The sequence below is a fragment of the Lates calcarifer genome, linkage group LG2 (genome assembly GCF_001640805.2).
Source record: "Lates calcarifer isolate ASB-BC8 linkage group LG2, TLL_Latcal_v3, whole genome shotgun sequence".
NCBI classification, from domain to species: Eukaryota; Metazoa; Chordata; class Actinopteri; family Centropomidae; genus Lates; species Lates calcarifer.
Genome location: NC_066834.1, coordinates 4,796,231 through 4,812,269, shown reverse-complemented (window position 1 = coordinate 4,812,269; position 16,039 = coordinate 4,796,231). Strand labels below are relative to the sequence as shown.

Below are 16,039 nucleotides of genomic sequence, written 5' to 3'. Positions count from 1 at the left end.
TTTTGCACACCCTCGTGAATTGATGAAGGTGTCAGCTGACTACCCGCAACACATGCACTTGCAAGCCTGCACAGCACAGGGGGTGTATGAGTGTGTGTGTGTGTGTGTGTGTGTGTGTGTACTCTCACATGCTTCATGCCCTTATGGCAAACTATATGTTGTGCTCCAGATCGTACATTTTATAATAATAAAGGAATGTTGTGTCCATGTGTGCACTCACCCCTTCATGGCTTCACTATTTTACCCGACAACTACTGTATTTAATACTATATACTTGGTATTCAGTGTGAAGATAAGGCCAACCAGCCCACCGACGCCAATGAATGTGATTCAGCATTTGGTTTTGATGTATTCCCCTCCCAGCTCATTACATTGTAATTGCTTTTAATTCATCAACCCTGACATGACACTTGTGTGAGTTCCCCGGAAACACGAGAGGTCGTTTTCATTATAACGTTATTCCTGGAAGTGCACTATTTTTCTCATAAGGTGTCTGCTTACACCCTGTTCATGACACCTCACCTACAATGATGCAAGTCTGTAAAAAGTCATATTTAACAGCAAATATTTTTAAAGTAGTTACACGGGATAAAATAGTGATGTGTAATACGCTGCTGTTTATTCGTGACATTTTGTTTTTTATTATGGAGCAGGGTTGACGGCCTTGAATAGAGCTCACAGATAAAGACAGAGGGGGAGGGGGGGCGGTCTCACGTGACTGGGTAGCTCTAAATGCTACCAGTTCACATGACAAGACATGGCTTACTCAGTCAGTGTGGTTATGACCGACTCTTAACCGCGTTTAGAGAGCGTTTTTTCCCAGTGGGACATGCTTCCTGAATACTAAATAACTGTTATTCTCTATCTCCAGACAGCAGAGAAACGTAAGCTACAACAGCGACGCTTCATTTTTTGCTAACGGTCCGTCAAGTCAAGTGCAGTTTGTGCTGCGCCGCACCGTAGACCCACCTGCGCCCGAAGCAGCGACGACAACAACACTGCTCCGGGTTTTTTCCCCCGCCACCATCGGTCTTAACAGAAGGACAAAAAAGTGAATTCTGCTTCGTGGTGTCGTTTAACCTGAAGGATGAAACTCTGTCACGCTTTGGCCTCGCTCATCATCGCCTGGTTAACGGTTTTAGGTGAGTGTTCTGCGGTTTAAAGGTGCTCATCGCCGTCCTGCACCAACCGTTGGACCAATCGACGTCAGTAAATCTGTCGTTGGTTAGTCGAATGTTATCCATGCTAACATAGACAAACGGTTGTTGACGACCTAAACAAGTAGTCGATTAATCGAAAACGGAAATATCTATTTAGTTTATGGCGAATTGTGACAGTGGAAAGCTACAATTGTCATTTGACCAGCTGAAACAAGTTTGTTACCATTTTTGGTTGATAAATGTGTGGAACTACTATGATTATCAAAAGAGTTACGATCAAGTAATCGATTAATCAACTAATTGTCTTAGCTCTAGTAAAGCTCACAGTGCTATATTCAAGTATAAATGTGATACTCCTACTCCACTAAAATTTTGAGGGAAATGTTGTACTTTTAGCTCCACCAAATTTATTTGACAGTTTTATTAATTAGTTACTTGATTAAGATTAAGGCTTTGGACATTTGAAGACGTAACCTTGAAATTGGGATGGACGTTTTTCACAATTATTTTACCATCCAAATAACTATTCAATAATTTGTGAAGAATAATTGACAGATAATAATTGAAGTAATTGTTACTTGTGGCCCTGATTGATTGATTAATCGAGCAGTAATTGGCAGATTAATTGGTTATAGTCACTCATGGCTTTACTTGATTTATGAACATAAGAAGGGACTTCCTGGTGTAGGTTTACTACTGGTGGAAACGTAGATATGTCCCTCCAAAATCCAAAGGTCAGCAGTCCTCAGAGAGTTAGGTCAAAACAAAGCTGAGAGGTCCCTGGACTTTATTCGATTTGATTCTATTCTATTCTAATGTAAGGCCCAGGTTTTGTTAATGTTTTGGACCAGCAGATTGGCCTCATTGTTGTGTCATTTGAGAGCTTCACATGACTGCAACGATGGCTTTGTGTTGCACACAGCCCAGCAGTGGCTTTCTGTACTGACAGTGCTAGTTTATGGCTGGTTTATCCTGAACACACACAGGCGCCTGGCTGCTGACACAGGAAAACAGGCCAATATAGTTGTAGTTTCAGTAGTTTCAGTATACTTTTTTCCCAACCTGTATATAAGTGAATTACTGTAGGTCTTTTGTCTTCCACTAATGAACATGTGAGAACCTCTGCTCAAGACCCTGGTGACCTTAGAGTTTAAGCCTGCCAGCACCAGCATTTCCTCTCAACATAAGGAGATACTATTCTTTTTTCTTTGTGTTTTTTTCTTAGCTCTCTCCACACCAACTGTCTAACACTGCTATCTGCAGCTTCATGCTTTGTACACACAGCCGCTTTTACCTCATGATCACATTGCAGTGTTGTGTAAACTGTCTGCTGTGTGTTTACAGGGAGAGGTGACATTGGGGTCAAATTTCAGCAAGGTAGCAAGGGAGGAGATGGTGTGTGATTGACAGAGCAGCAGCGCTCTCTCCATTAGTATCACTGGACTACATTAATGCAGAAAGCTGAAGATGAAGGGAAGAGAGGGCAGGGAAGTGAGAGTACTGTGAAAGTGGGAAGAGCTCAGTCAGTAGGCTATGTAATAACTGAGTTATGAAATTAATACCAGTAATGTGGCGAGCAGATTTATTTATTTATTTATTTATATAGCACCAAATCACAACAAAAGTCATCTCAAGGCACTTTTCATAAAGAGCAGGTCTAGACTGTACTCTTTAAAATAGTTACTAATAGAGAGAGACCCAACAACAGACCCAACAGATAACACCGCCTACAAGCCAGATGTGAGATGAAGCTGTCTCTCAGCAGTATAAACATCTTTTCAATTCCAAAAATCCCTCCTAACAGTAAACTATTGTTAGTGGCATGTGATTTTGGAAACCTGTCAGCACTGAATTATTATTTTTTAATCGCAAGTAGTTTTTATTTTAATGTTCTCAAACAGTTATTAAGTACTTCATTATGTAGGTCTGAGCAGGAAACAGAAGTATGTTGAAAATGTGTGTCTGTGCTGATGGAAAGTCAACCAAAGAGGAATAATCGTCACACATCTGAACCAAATTGCCTCACCTTCTTTATAGACATTCTGGGGAAATGTTTCACAAGTGGTGAAACTCCTGCATTACATCACTGTGTTATAGAATGGGTGAGAGTTTTTAAGGATTTTAAGGATATGAGCTGTGGGGTTGATAAGTACATGAGTCCTTAATAGCCACTGTAGTTTCCACACAGTATGTTGGAGCACAGCACAGCCACTATCACACACACGCACAACAGTGAGTTGGCAGTTTCCAGGCCATAAAGGTATTAATAGCCTACAATGCAAGTGTGAAAGTTGCCAGGTTGGCTGAGTTGGTCAATGCTACTTGGTGAATCTGCTCACAGGAGCCACAGTCGGTATATCTAACAAGTGTGGGAACTGACTCTGTGGGCTTTAAGTGCCATTAAGTGTCCCAGGAAGCCTCTCAAGTGAGCAAGCCTGTACAGTATAATGCCCTGCAACTGGCTTACTTGAATGCAACACAGCTGTCATCAATGTTATTAATTACCAATGTGGTTTTCCTGCTTTCACGTCAAAATGTCTGAGGGAGGTTTGTGTTTTTTTATCCCTCACTGTTTGCTCTCTGTCGACCTCTGGTGGTGGCTTGTGTGAACTGCTTTAGTGTGTATGCATGACATGGCATCATGTAACACTGGTCATGTTACTGTTACCATTTGTACTCATTTTGTAACCCTTATCCAACCAAGAAAGTCAAATAAAAAAACAGATAATAAACACATATTCAATATGTTTAAGTGTGTCCTCTATTATCAGTACAGTAAAGCAAACTGACCTCTCATCTTCTGGTCAAGATTGTGGGATGATTTAAGTATTGTGAATTAAGGCACACAAATTAACACTCAAGTGTAACTGCTACGTGTTTGTCCAGAATATGACAGGAAGACAGCTCAAAATAAGTATTTTTCCAGTATATTTTCAGTTTGATTGAGTTTGTTTGTAAGATATTTACTTTTATCGACATGTTTTTCTGTATTATTTCAGTGCTGTGCCTCCATAATCATGATGTTCTCTCTTATAGGCTGTATTGAGGCTGTTACTTTTGAGGTGAAAGAGGGGAACTCCACTTGCATTAAGGCTGAGCTCTCTGCATCATTCTCCATCACATACAACACCTCCAACAGCACAGTATGTACAGCAGTATTCTGGTTTCCAACAGTGCCATATTCCCCTCAGCTTTTCACCAGCGCTGTATCTCCTTGTGAACACCAGTCGTATCGTTCATCTTTCCTCAGAGTACAGTGCAGGTCGCTCTGCCTGACTCCGCCACAGTCGACACAGGCAGGAGCTCCTGTGGCACAGACGGCGGCTCACCGTGGCTGGTGGCGGTGTTTGGACCCGGCCACACACTGGGGCTGAGCTTTTCAACCAATGGGAGTCTGTACAGCATCGCTAACCTGACGCTGCAGTACAACCTCAGCGACGCATCAATCTTCCCTGAGGCCAACAGCTCTGGTGAGAACACCACAACTTGTGCTTGTATAGATAATAACATTCACATCCAATTCAGATATGTAAAGAAAGTAAAGAAAATGTTTAATATTTCATTATAGTGTTTAAACCAGTTATCAACAAATAAACAGCGAATGGGCTTGCATACAAAGGTTATAGACATAACTAATTTGGCGTATGTTTAATTGTGTCCTAGATGTGGTCACTGTGGTGTCGGCTTCAGTTGGGATCTGGGCGTCAATCAACACCACCTACCGCTGTGTGAGCCCCACCACTTACAGAGTTGGTGGAGCAACTGTCACTTTCTCTGACATGAGGCTAGAGGCGTACATGCCCGGAAATGACCTGAGTCCCACAGGTACGACTCTTGGTTGTGTTTGTGTTCCTGAATGGGTGGGTTTCTACTAAGTTTCACCTGCTTTTTAATGATTGATTATATTATTGTTATTTATTATTTTTCTTGTCACAGAAAGTGTATGTATGGCGGACAGGGCTGGTACTACAGCTCCTCCTACCACTGCTGCTTCTACTACAACAACAGCTCCACCAGCACCAACCCCTCCTGGAACACCTGAGCGGGGTGACTACTCTGTAAAAAACAGCAATGGCACAGTTTGTCTCTTGGCCCAGATGGGACTCCAGTTTAACGTCTCCTATGTCTCTAAATCTCAGAATAAGGTAATGTGGGGCTTCATGGCCAGTAAAATAAGTGTTGAATTTGTCATAAATACAAATAGTTTAAACAAAGTTTTTCTCTACTTTGCCAGACTGTCCAAGATTTAGTAAACCTGACCCCCAACCTGACAATATCATCAGGATCATGTGAAGCCAGCAGAGCTACCTTGGTTTTGACACAGGAGCAAACCACCAGACTCAGCTTCACCTTCACTCTGGTAAATTAATCTTTTTTCAGCTCTTTTTTGTGACTTTAGCATCATGGTCAGTTTGTGTGGATATAAGTGTTCATTCAGCTCTCACTCCCATCCATAGAACTCCACATCCAGCAAGTACCACCTGAGTGGGATAGCTCTGTTCGCTAATTGGTCCGATATGACTGGTATGTGATATGATATACTGTGATAAGATAAACACTTTTTTTCCTTTACCTGTTTAATTTAAAGACAAATACTGATCTGCTTCTCTCCACAGCTCCCTTCTCAGCCAGTAACACCAGTCTGAACTACCTGCGCAGCACGCTGGGCCGCTCTTACATGTGCAACGCAGAGCAAACTTTAGTTGTGGAACCAACCTTCTCTCTCAACACATTCAGACTGCAGGTCCAACCTTTTGGAGTCACCACCAGCCAGTTTGCTACAGGTATAGCTGATGTTTTTTCTTAGCTATTTTATTCCAATGTTATCGCTGTCCTCTGGCCTCCATTTTGTTAATGATGGTGCAGTTTGTTTGGAGTAGGTAGCCTATGAAAGCCTGAGAAAGCAGCCTGAGATAATCAGACTGAATTAGCATTTCACTGAAGTTAGTGGTTGGTTAGGAGCAGTTAACTGTAGAAATATGCACATTTAAAGGGATAGTTTGGCATTTTGGGAAATGTGCTTAATAGATTTTTTGCCAAGGATAGATGCCCATGGAAGCCTTGAAAGTTTGTGAATTTGAGAAAAAAGATCAATGTCTTGATTTATGTCTCAAACTGGAGAATTGAATGGCTCTTCAATGTTAGAGTACTGGGTCTGGAAAGTAATTGAAGATGATGTAGGAACCATTTTGGGATGAAAACATCAAAGATACAAAACACAGAAGCTATACAACATGTTAGTCAGTGAGCTTTAGAGGCCCTGTAAGGTTTATTTTATCACTCTGGAAAGAGTAAGGCTTGTTGTTTCCTCCTGTTTCCAGTCTTTACTTTGAGCTAAGCTCGGCTGCTGCTGGCTATAGCTTCATATTTAGCTGGCAGTGTCAGATTTTTCATTGGGAGTTGCCACTGGCCAACTTACAACAACTTGTTTAGCAGCATCAAGCTCATCTGCACTTGTTGCCAATTTTGTGGCAATTTTCTGTCACTGTTTTCATGGCTCTGGCACAGGAAGAGCTCCCAATGACAAACATCTGATTGGCTCGGGCGTTTCCAACTAACGAGGAAACAACCATTAATGAGCACAAAACCAGAACTATGTGAATAGCAGAGACGAGAGTAGAGAGAGATTGAGTGGTCTGGAACGAGGCCCAAGCAGGCTTTCATCAGTAAAATCACCAGTTCAGAACCACCCCTCAGTAATCCATCTGTTGAAGCTGCAGTTGGATGGGGCATTTACTGACTTTGTAATATAACATTCAATTCTCACCCTTTCTGTCTCCAGCGGAGGAGTGTCAGATGGACCAAGACCAGATGCTCATCCCCATCATTGTTGGGGCAGCTCTTGCCGGCCTGGTGCTGATTGTGCTCATTGCGTACCTAATAGGCAGGAAGAGGAGCCACGCTGGATACCAGACCATCTGAATAGACCCCTCATTAACTTAAACCTGACAGACTGATCAGCAGAGAGATGAACCTTTAGTGAGTAAATGAGCGAGTGGACGTGAGTATGAGTGAATGGAAGCAGTTGTTTCTCTGTGGTGAGTGCATGTTTCCTATGTGACCTCTGGATATTTTTATTTTCCCTTCACTTTTATCTGTGGAATGATGATGAGAAGCCAAATACCTGCTAAGTTTTGATGGTGTGCATCTTAATGAAGCTTCAGAGGACTGAGTCTCCACATCATCAAGGATGGAGGCAGTTTGCGTTTTGCTTTAATAAGTTCACCATCAGCTGTTTGGATCTACTCTTGTTGAATTTGCTTGAACTGCTGTTTGTTGTTTTTAGCTATGTAATTATTTATATATAAAAAAAAAACAATATCCCATGCAGTTAAAGAGGGAGAGACAAACTAACTGGATAAAGTTTAAGTTCCTGTGGCTTGTCCACTCTTGGTCAACAGTCAAAGTAAACAAGTATTTTTTTATAACATCATGAGCACAAGATAATCCCAGTGACTCTAAGAGAAGGGAAAACTCTGAATGTGTCTTTTTCAATCATATTCCTCCACAGTGGAGATCGATAAAAGCCTGAACTGTGCCTGTCAGTGCACTGAGGCACAGTAAGGTAACTAACTGGTAACAATGATGGTAAAAATGTGGATTGCTGCTTTGTGTAAACAGCGTGCAGTCCAGCCATGCGAGTGCGACTCTATTACTAAAATTCATTTAACAGGACAAGTGAACAGGTGCATGGGTTTCTATTCTCGCTTTTCCCGCCACCCTCTCCCATGTTAAAAGAGATGTTAATATGAATTGTAGTGATTTTATCTTTTATTTTTATAGAAAATGATGTGATCTCGTTTTCTATTATGCATCTTACTGAAAGTTAATAAAAATCTTAAAAATCCTGGACAGTTTTTTTCACGCAGCAGGACATTTTTATGTTTTCTTTAAATCTAGTTTTGTGTGAAATAAATATGGCTGTTTACTCAGAGCTGTTCATCCAGGTGTACATTACATAGAGTACTCAGAACTGGGATCAACACCAAGGTTATTTCTGTCCAGTGCAACAAAATCTGATATGAGTACTACGGCAGTTTTAAAGGGCCCCAAAACCCAAACACAGCATGAACTGTACACACCACTGTTAGAAAAAGAGAGCAGAGCCCTTTCAGTTGTGCTTATATTGCTTCACCATAGTGCATTTAAATCAACTGCATCATATACTGAATTGTTTAAAGTTGTTTCTGTCATGAAATCAATATAATTGACATTGGATTAACAAGGCATGTTCCGCCAGCATAGTTTATCGTATATGGTCAACAAAATTAGTTATTAGTCTTTATAACATTCATTACTGAGACGACAGTGTGAAATACAGTAGGCAGGTTCCTCTTGGCTGTGTTTACAATGTGCAACACATAATTTATCTGATCTTGGCGTTTGCTGCCAAATTCTTGACTTCATTGTTTCTTCATTGGAGTAAAGTGCATAAATCCACATTTTAACAAAAAAAAAGTCACTTAAAATAACATATGTTGATTTCAAATGGAATCGTCAGCCCATACAGCACATAACTAAAAATATTCTCACATGATCATTCATTTACATTTAGGTTATATGGCTGTCTCAATGTGTGATTAAGACAAAAATTACATGGAGTAGGTATTGTGACTTGAAGTCAGTTTTTTAAAAAAAAGTGCAAACGAGCAGTTCCTCCCAGTGGAATGTGTATTCAGTTTGAACAACAGGTGGGTCAGTTTGGGTCATGACTCTTCTGCGATTATGCGAGATCGACATGTTGCCCGCAGCTTAGTCAACGTTGCCATGGGGAGACTTCCTGGTTCAGTGAAGATTTTCTAGGAAAGCCAAGAAACAGCAGGATTATGGGATTAACAAAAGCACATTACAAGGGATGTTCATCATTTCATGTATCGGTTCTTCTTTTACCTGCATGAAAGTGTGGCATTCGTCAACAAATGGTCCATGAGTGATCTGCTTGAAGTTTTGGCAGACGTCTGGCAGTGACTGGGCCTGTTGAATCAGAGCCTGGTTGTGGTGGATCAGTGTCAGAGCCACGCGGAACAAGATTTTCGAGCCCTCGTAGAACAGGCAATCCCAAATCCGCAAAACTGTCTGCAGAAAAACAGCAATGAGGAAGTGAATCCCAACAAGTCGTGATGAAGTTTGACCTGTGGTTTAAACATCAAGTGCAAGATTATGTTTAACAACCAGCTGTAGATATTGTACAAAGAGTGACATTACCATTAGCTAGTGTAAGTGAACTACTGAAATCCTCTTGGTCATTGTTGGAGTTATGGTGATATCTGAATGACTGAAAACTGAAATTTAAATCACCAGCTACTTTAAAATGTGTAACTCAGGTGCTTGTTTTAAGAGGAGCTGTTGCTGTTAGTGTCCAAGTTTTTGGGCTGAATCAATCTGAAAATCTGAATCTGAAATTAGTGAGAAGTCATGTCCGAGCAACTGCTACTGATTGGTCATGGAGCCTGAGTGTAAGGGGTGAAATAGCATGAACATCTTGTGTTACATCCTCCCAGTGAAGCTCCAAGTGTGTTTGGAGAACTAGCAGTCCACACCCTCCCCAGGCCAACAGAGGCAGCAACTAAGACTGTTGTATGTGGTAGACTGACTGTTTTAAAAGAGAAGAAAAGGAGGAATCCACTAAGCAGCAGCAGCACTGATTTAATGAATTGTTTACTACAGTGAATGGTGTTTTTGACAGTACTTTTATTGTGAGAGATTAGAGGCTATGTAACATTTACATTTAGAATAATATTGGTATCGTGAATAAAGACATTTTGATCAATGTTAGTGACGTCACCTCTACTGGCAAGATGTCTATGTAGAGACAGATGAACCATCGGGAGACCACCAGGGTCCACATGACATTATGATCCACCATGGTCTGCCAGACTCTGGGGATTTTCATTTTCACAAGCTCCCCTAACACCTCCTGGTCCGTCTTCAGCCCCAGCATGGCTGGACTGTAGTAGTCTGTATCAACACACACACACACACGCACGCACGCACTGTTGTGAGTTATACACACTGCAAGCACATATATACAAAAACGCCCCCATACACAAAAGCTGGAAGAACTGCTTAAATGAAAAACCCAATTAAATGAAATTACTCCTGCTGCTACCAAATTTTTCCTAATTTAAATTAACACTCCCTTGTTTGAGTGAGTGTAGGTCTTAAGCCACGGTCAGATAAAGACCATGTGACCTCTTACGAGATTAATCTTAGCCCAGAGCACCTACACACATGCACCTGTCAAGAGGCTAGAGCAATGGAAAACACACACCTGGTAAAATTCTGCTGAGTAGTGCATCCATCAGCCAGAAGGATTTCTCTTCATCCTTTGTGATGATAAGTAGATACCCAGCTATGAAGTTCATCCCCTGAGGACAAAGGGACACACACACAGGTTGCACATGAAGAGAGCACATAGAGCTCTACAACAAAGCATCCAGGGGAGAGACCGCTAAGTTTACACTGGATGTGAAATAAGGAGAGAGAAAAAAGGCTACCTGAGTATGATTAGAGATGAATGGGGTCTAGATATACTACATTAGAGACCATCAACACAGCTCTGCTGCCTGTTTGAATTGCAAAACAAGCTGCATACGGTCTGGTGAATGAGATAATTAACATAAGGTTACACTGAACTGACACTGTCACACACATACTTTCTTTGGATGCATAAACATAAGTGTGGGGGAGCTCACTGAGGTTAATGGTAAGTATTGATAATGCTGTAGAAATTCACTTATATGAACGCTTTAGTAAGTTTTTACACATACACTCAAATTAAGTTTGCATTATCTACTTCATTTTGCCTATAAGGATTTGAGGGCTTTTTCGAATAATTTTTGTCCCATAATCTACAGCAATACTGTGAAGCACTGTGTTGTTCTGACCCATATTATCAGCAAAGAATCATCGCACAAGGTCCCTGATAATACTGAGTATAGTCACAGTAAGAACAGAATCCTGCAAAAATCCCTTTATGCTCTGCAGTTCAGCGTTACCTGGCAGTAGCCCACCGCTTGGTTGTGGTGACCATACGCCAGCAGCACATTGTTCAAAGCTTTCTGCAGACATGGGCTGGATGTCTTACGGAACAGGATGTTGTCTGGAAATGTTCTGTTCAAGTCTAAAAATAAATAAATAAACAAATAAAAAGTGTGTGAGAGTGTGTTTGTGTATGTACACAAACATGAGAGCGGGTGAAAGAGAAGCAGCAGAACAGAGAAACTTTGCAGTCTTATGTTAAGATTACATGTCTAAACGCTAACCTGAATATCAGAACTTTTATAGTTGTTTTTGGCAACAAATCTAACATCACAGGAGAAGCTGTGGGGACTCCACCCTGTTCAGGTCAACAATAGAAAGTACTGTAGCACTAAAAGGAGCTGCTGTGCAAGTTTCATGGAGAACGGTTCTTTTTTCAGTAAGGATTAACTGTTTGTTGTGATAATTTTACAAAGATGTTAAAATAAAAACTATTTCCACTGTTCACTTTTCTTTTTGTACCTATCTCTCATTGGCTTTCCTGAAAGAAATAATGCATCTCCAACCCTTGAGTTCTTTCAATGCTCTGCCATTTTTGTCCTAGATGCCCTGTCAGTATCTCACACATGGAAACTTCTGGTTGAGGAGCAGTCTCCCTGACTCACAAATCCATACATAATGTACTGTAAGTCATACTTAGCACCAAACTATTCTGTAAAGTGCACAGGCTCTGAAACACCAAACTGTTGGGCATCACTGTAGCTGACTGTTGCCTGTAGTTTTTGCAGCATGTCTGGCACCGCTGGCTATAGTCAGCATTTATCAGCAACCGTTGAGCCGAATCAGCAAACTGAAGCCTCAGGGGCACTCATCGAGAAAAAATTCCCTGACCTGGTGCTCAAACGCAATCAGTTATTTTACTCTGAGTGCAGTTTCTCTGCTGTTTTTATCTCTGGCTTTTATTGTTTCACAAGCAGAAAGCAACATAATGGCTGTATCAGTGCAAAACAAAACTTCATAGTGCCAATTCCAATTTTTTTTCCAAATATACCATATCAAACTTTTAAAAAGATTCACTTTAGTTGTCTAATTTATTTTGTAGGTTCATGACCATCTTTAGATTAGAGACAGTTATTTTTTCCCCTGATAGTTAGTTAGTTAGTTAGAGGTTTAAATGCAATTTATAACAGAGGACATGAGGCGATGCCAGTTCACAGCCTGACCTGTGCAGATGGTCTCTGCCAGTTTGGGGTCGTGCTGGGCTCCGAGAAGGGACTGGTAGTATCCTGGGTTCTTCTCTAACTGGTCTTGAGCCCCGCTGGCTGCCATCCAGATCAGAGCCCTGTGCTCATTGGGAATCCCCTTACGCACGTAACGTTTTACTGAGAGAGAGGGAGGGTAACATTGTTATTTTATGCAAGTCTCACTCTTTGAGGATATGTGCATGTTCAGTCTTCTCACTTACATTTAACATTCTTCTGCACCTTGCCTTTGCCCTTTAGTAGTTTGGACCACTTGATGGTCCGTCGAGTGAGCACAACTAGATACTCAGACATGAGCTCCTCATAGGACTCATAATCAAAGTCCTCTGAGCGCTCAAAGCCATATGGATCCACCCTGGGCCAAAAAGCATGAGAGAAGAAACTGTTAACAACTAATGAAACACATCTAAGGATAAATCGCTTTGTAGCATGTCTGGCCACATAAACTGTATCTACAATCTGGTTGTAGATGAAGAAATTGTGGGTGTGGGTGGCTCAACCTAATGCCTTAGGTAACAAGATAATCTTCCGGTGGCTTAACCCTTTCATGAGAGCAATGTCAACCCTAAAGAAGAAATACATCCACAGACCAGAAATGTGACAGTATCCTAGGTCTGTTTTGAAAAACCCTCCCTCACTATGTACCAGAAACAGTCCAGACTTGGTGTGCCTGGTGTGGCTGTGCAAACACACAGTGAACATGAAAGTATCATTAAGCAAAGATTATGTTCCTCATTGGGGTTTTGCACTGTTGACAAAATAAAAGCAAGGGCACACATTGGATATTTCAGTGTGGAGTCTGCGAATGTGGCAGCTGATTTCAGGTGTTGGTTAGGGTTATCACTGTCTGTTTGAACAGTGAAACAGCTCTCCTTTTCACCGAAAATAACCCTTTACCACATACTGAAACGTTAAGTACTGATTTCACACATCTGCAATTCCACTGAAATTCAAAATACACTCAGTTGCCAGTTTAAGCAATACACCTACATAAAAACTACTACATTCTAGTACAACTGTCCTGCAATAAATCCAACCCTCATGAAGATTATATCATTCAGTTAAAAAAAAAAAAAAACATTCCTGAGACATTTGTCACAAGCTCACGTTATAGGTGTGTGTAATCACTCTCATTGCCAGGATGGGCACTGCAGGTTTGACATATTCAAATTGCTTCGTTTTGTTTGACCATCAGTCAAAAAACCCAAAGACGTTTAGTTAGCCATCATAGAAAACTGGAAAATATTCAAACTGAGAAGCTGGGACAAGGGAATTTTTAAAAACATTTTTGCTTTAAAAAGACTTTAAGTATGAAACCATTCCTTAAGTATGAAAATTGTTGTCATTAATTTTCTGTCAGCTATAAATACATGAATGAACCAGTCATCTCAGCTCTAGAGCACTGCTGGACTGGTTGGTTTAGGTGCCTGAGGCAATAATAAAACTGCCATGTATAACTGGGAGTCAAAGGGGGGCATGCAACATTTTTTTACCCAATGGCCCCCTGTGGTATTAATACAGCCATGCAAAATTCACAATAGAATGCAAATGATAATATATGTGATAAAAAAAACTACTAATAACCTCCAGCAGTTATCGCAAGTTGTAGAAATAACGACAATGCGTAGCCGTTAGTTGGTCGTAACGGTTTAAATGTAGTTAGTTAGCTAACGTTACTGTTCACATTTTCCACGAAATGAGGAATAAAAGTAACTGCCTGCTCAGAGTTTACTTATGAGGTAAGTTACTCAATTACAGTTGAACTTTCAACATAGATAAAATATGGTTTTAAGTGTTTAGCAGGTGGAGTTAACCGTTAATGAGAGTTAAACGTTATGTTAGCTAACGTTACCTGTCCACCCTGTCTTTAGCTCTACCGTCGACGGCGGAGCGGGTCCGGTGGTTTGTCGCCTTGTTGTTCTTCTCCATCGCCTCTTCTGCCCCGGTGATATCCTGGAAATCCGTGCTACAGTCTCACCATGTACCCCCCGTGTTGTTGTTCTCCCAAAACAAAGCACAAGTTTACCAACAAACAGGTCGGAGTCACAGTTTAAAGTTGAGGTAAGTTAGCGTTCACTTTCTCCATGTTTGCGTGAGGAGACGAGACGCTGCTGCCTTTTTCTCCTCCTGGGATTAACGTGCTATTCTCGAAGAGGGAAAGCCGTGAAAAGAATCCTTAAGCTTTTTTCCCCCGAAACGGAAACAAGTTTTAGTCCAATTCTCCAAATATTTTATCGATCCGCTGATGTTCAAGCCGTATGGAGAGAGTGGAATTTGCCTTGAGGTTTTTTTTAATCGCCATCCACATGCACCTGCTGCTGCTGGTCCCCTTCGTCTCCTCGGAGTGCAACTAACTGTAGCTATAATGTTCAAACATTACGACCAGCCAGACTTTTTTTTCTTTGTGTAACCCCAATGATTTAAATCTCTTCCACTCCTCCTGTCCGGACTGCTCCATGGAGGATTTCAGACTCGTGACGTTTGCCCCGGGACACACACGTCAATCAGACCTAATGCTGCTTTCAAGTAACTCCCGTAACGTCCCACTTCACAGCTCGCATGGGACTTCTGTTGCATTCACGAAGCTTTGGATAGAAAAAAAAAGCAGAGCTGCTGTGGTTTTAAGTAATTTTAGGATAACACCAAAAGCCCCCCCCATGAACTTAAACACCCAGGTCAGCTTAAACCGCCTCTATATCAATACCATAGGCCTACATTCACTATGTGAACAGTGATGGCTTATCGTATAGATGGTATAGAATAAGATACTAGTCATTTATTTACAGTAATTAACGGTAAGGTATGTAGCAGTTGCTGTGCCAAATTGTTGCTGCACTATTACCCTGAAGACTGAGTGTTAATAGACTAGAGTTGTTCTGTTTTTTACTGTTTGCATGCATGCTTATTGCCTGGTCTATGTTCCACTGTGGTCTATGAGGTCTATGGGGTTTTTTTTCTTCTCTGTATGCTGACATGCATATGTGGGGAAAAGTTGAGCTTCAGTTTAGTCTTTGCTCATGGTGTTTTTATGAAGTGTTAAAGCTGGTAAAACCTCTCCTCTCACATTAACCTGAACCATAAGCCATTACCATAAACTTAACCAGTTATCTTTGCCATGGGATATCTACTATTCTATTATGACCTGTTTATAATTCAGTCCAATTCAGTATTACTTTATTTATCCCTGTAAGGCAATTGTATGCAGGCTGCCAACCAGCTCAACAGATACACACCCACAGTAAATAGGAGAGAAATAAAGATCCTGTTGATCACAAAGATAGAACGGTTCAATGACTATGAGCTTAAAAATATAAATAAATAACTATAATATACATAAACATACTATAACATAAATTTCACTTACAACAATAAACAATGCACAAAGCAATGAGACTGTGTATATCTGCATTTAAAAAGGAACAGAGCAGGGGCACAGAGGGGATAAAAGACCCTGCATAATAATTAGTTTTGTAACATCTAGTTTTAGTGTTCAGAGATACACTTATTTATCACTTATTCATATATTGACTATATGAAAAAGCATAGCAACCCCTGTTTTGCAATAAACATCTGCAGCACTGAGGGAAAAATAGGCAAAAGCACCCAATATTCATTTGGTATATAGAATATCACATT

At 40.9% G+C, this 16,039-nt stretch overlaps 2 protein-coding genes across 2 annotated transcripts; one reads left to right on the top strand and one right to left on the bottom strand.

Annotated features, from left to right (window-relative positions):
- Positions 1-722: 722 nt before the first annotated feature.
- Positions 723-8,007, top strand: lamp1a (lysosomal associated membrane protein 1a). The gene is made up of 9 exons (XM_018683803.2): positions 723-1,142; positions 4,197-4,303; positions 4,411-4,630; positions 4,824-4,985; positions 5,097-5,305; positions 5,395-5,520; positions 5,618-5,684; positions 5,777-5,944; positions 6,943-8,007. Exons 1-9 carry the CDS (start codon positions 1,088-1,090, stop codon positions 7,080-7,082), a joined length of 1,254 nt encoding a protein of 417 aa, XP_018539319.1. The 5' UTR covers positions 723-1,087; the 3' UTR covers positions 7,083-8,007.
- A 221-nt stretch (positions 8,008-8,228) lies between these two features.
- grtp1a (growth hormone regulated TBC protein 1a) lies at positions 8,229-15,000 on the bottom strand. Its single transcript, XM_018683806.2, has 8 exons — positions 14,256-15,000; positions 12,607-12,758; positions 12,365-12,523; positions 11,159-11,283; positions 10,432-10,528; positions 9,946-10,118; positions 9,051-9,236; positions 8,229-8,959 (listed from the first exon to the last, which is right to left on the bottom strand). Exons 1-8 carry the CDS (start codon positions 14,330-14,332, stop codon positions 8,867-8,869), a joined length of 1,062 nt encoding a protein of 353 aa, XP_018539322.1. The 5' UTR covers positions 14,333-15,000; the 3' UTR covers positions 8,229-8,866.
- Positions 15,001-16,039: the final 1,039 nt, after the last annotated feature.

Bases quoted from the DNA above. Each gene is read 5' to 3' on its own strand.
- lamp1a (XM_018683803.2), top strand. From the start codon at position 1,088: ATGAAACTCTGTCACGCTTTGGCCTCGCTCATCATCGCCTGGTTAACG. The intron at 4,304-4,410 runs GTATGTACAGCA...ATCTTTCCTCAG, and splicing joins ACAACACCTCCAACAGCACA to AGTACAGTGCAGGTCGCTCT. The intron at 5,521-5,617 runs GTAAATTAATCT...TCCCATCCATAG, and splicing joins TCAGCTTCACCTTCACTCTG to AACTCCACATCCAGCAAGTA.
- grtp1a (XM_018683806.2), bottom strand. From the start codon at position 14,332: ATGGAGAAGAACAACAAGGCGACAAACCACCGGACCCGCTCCGCCGTC. The intron at 10,529-11,158 runs GTAACGCTGAAC...CTTTGTCCTCAG, and splicing joins AAGCGGTGGGCTACTGCCAG to GGGATGAACTTCATAGCTGG. The intron at 9,237-9,945 runs GTGACGTCACTA...GTTTTTCTGCAG, and splicing joins TAGACATCTTGCCAGTAGAG to ACAGTTTTGCGGATTTGGGA.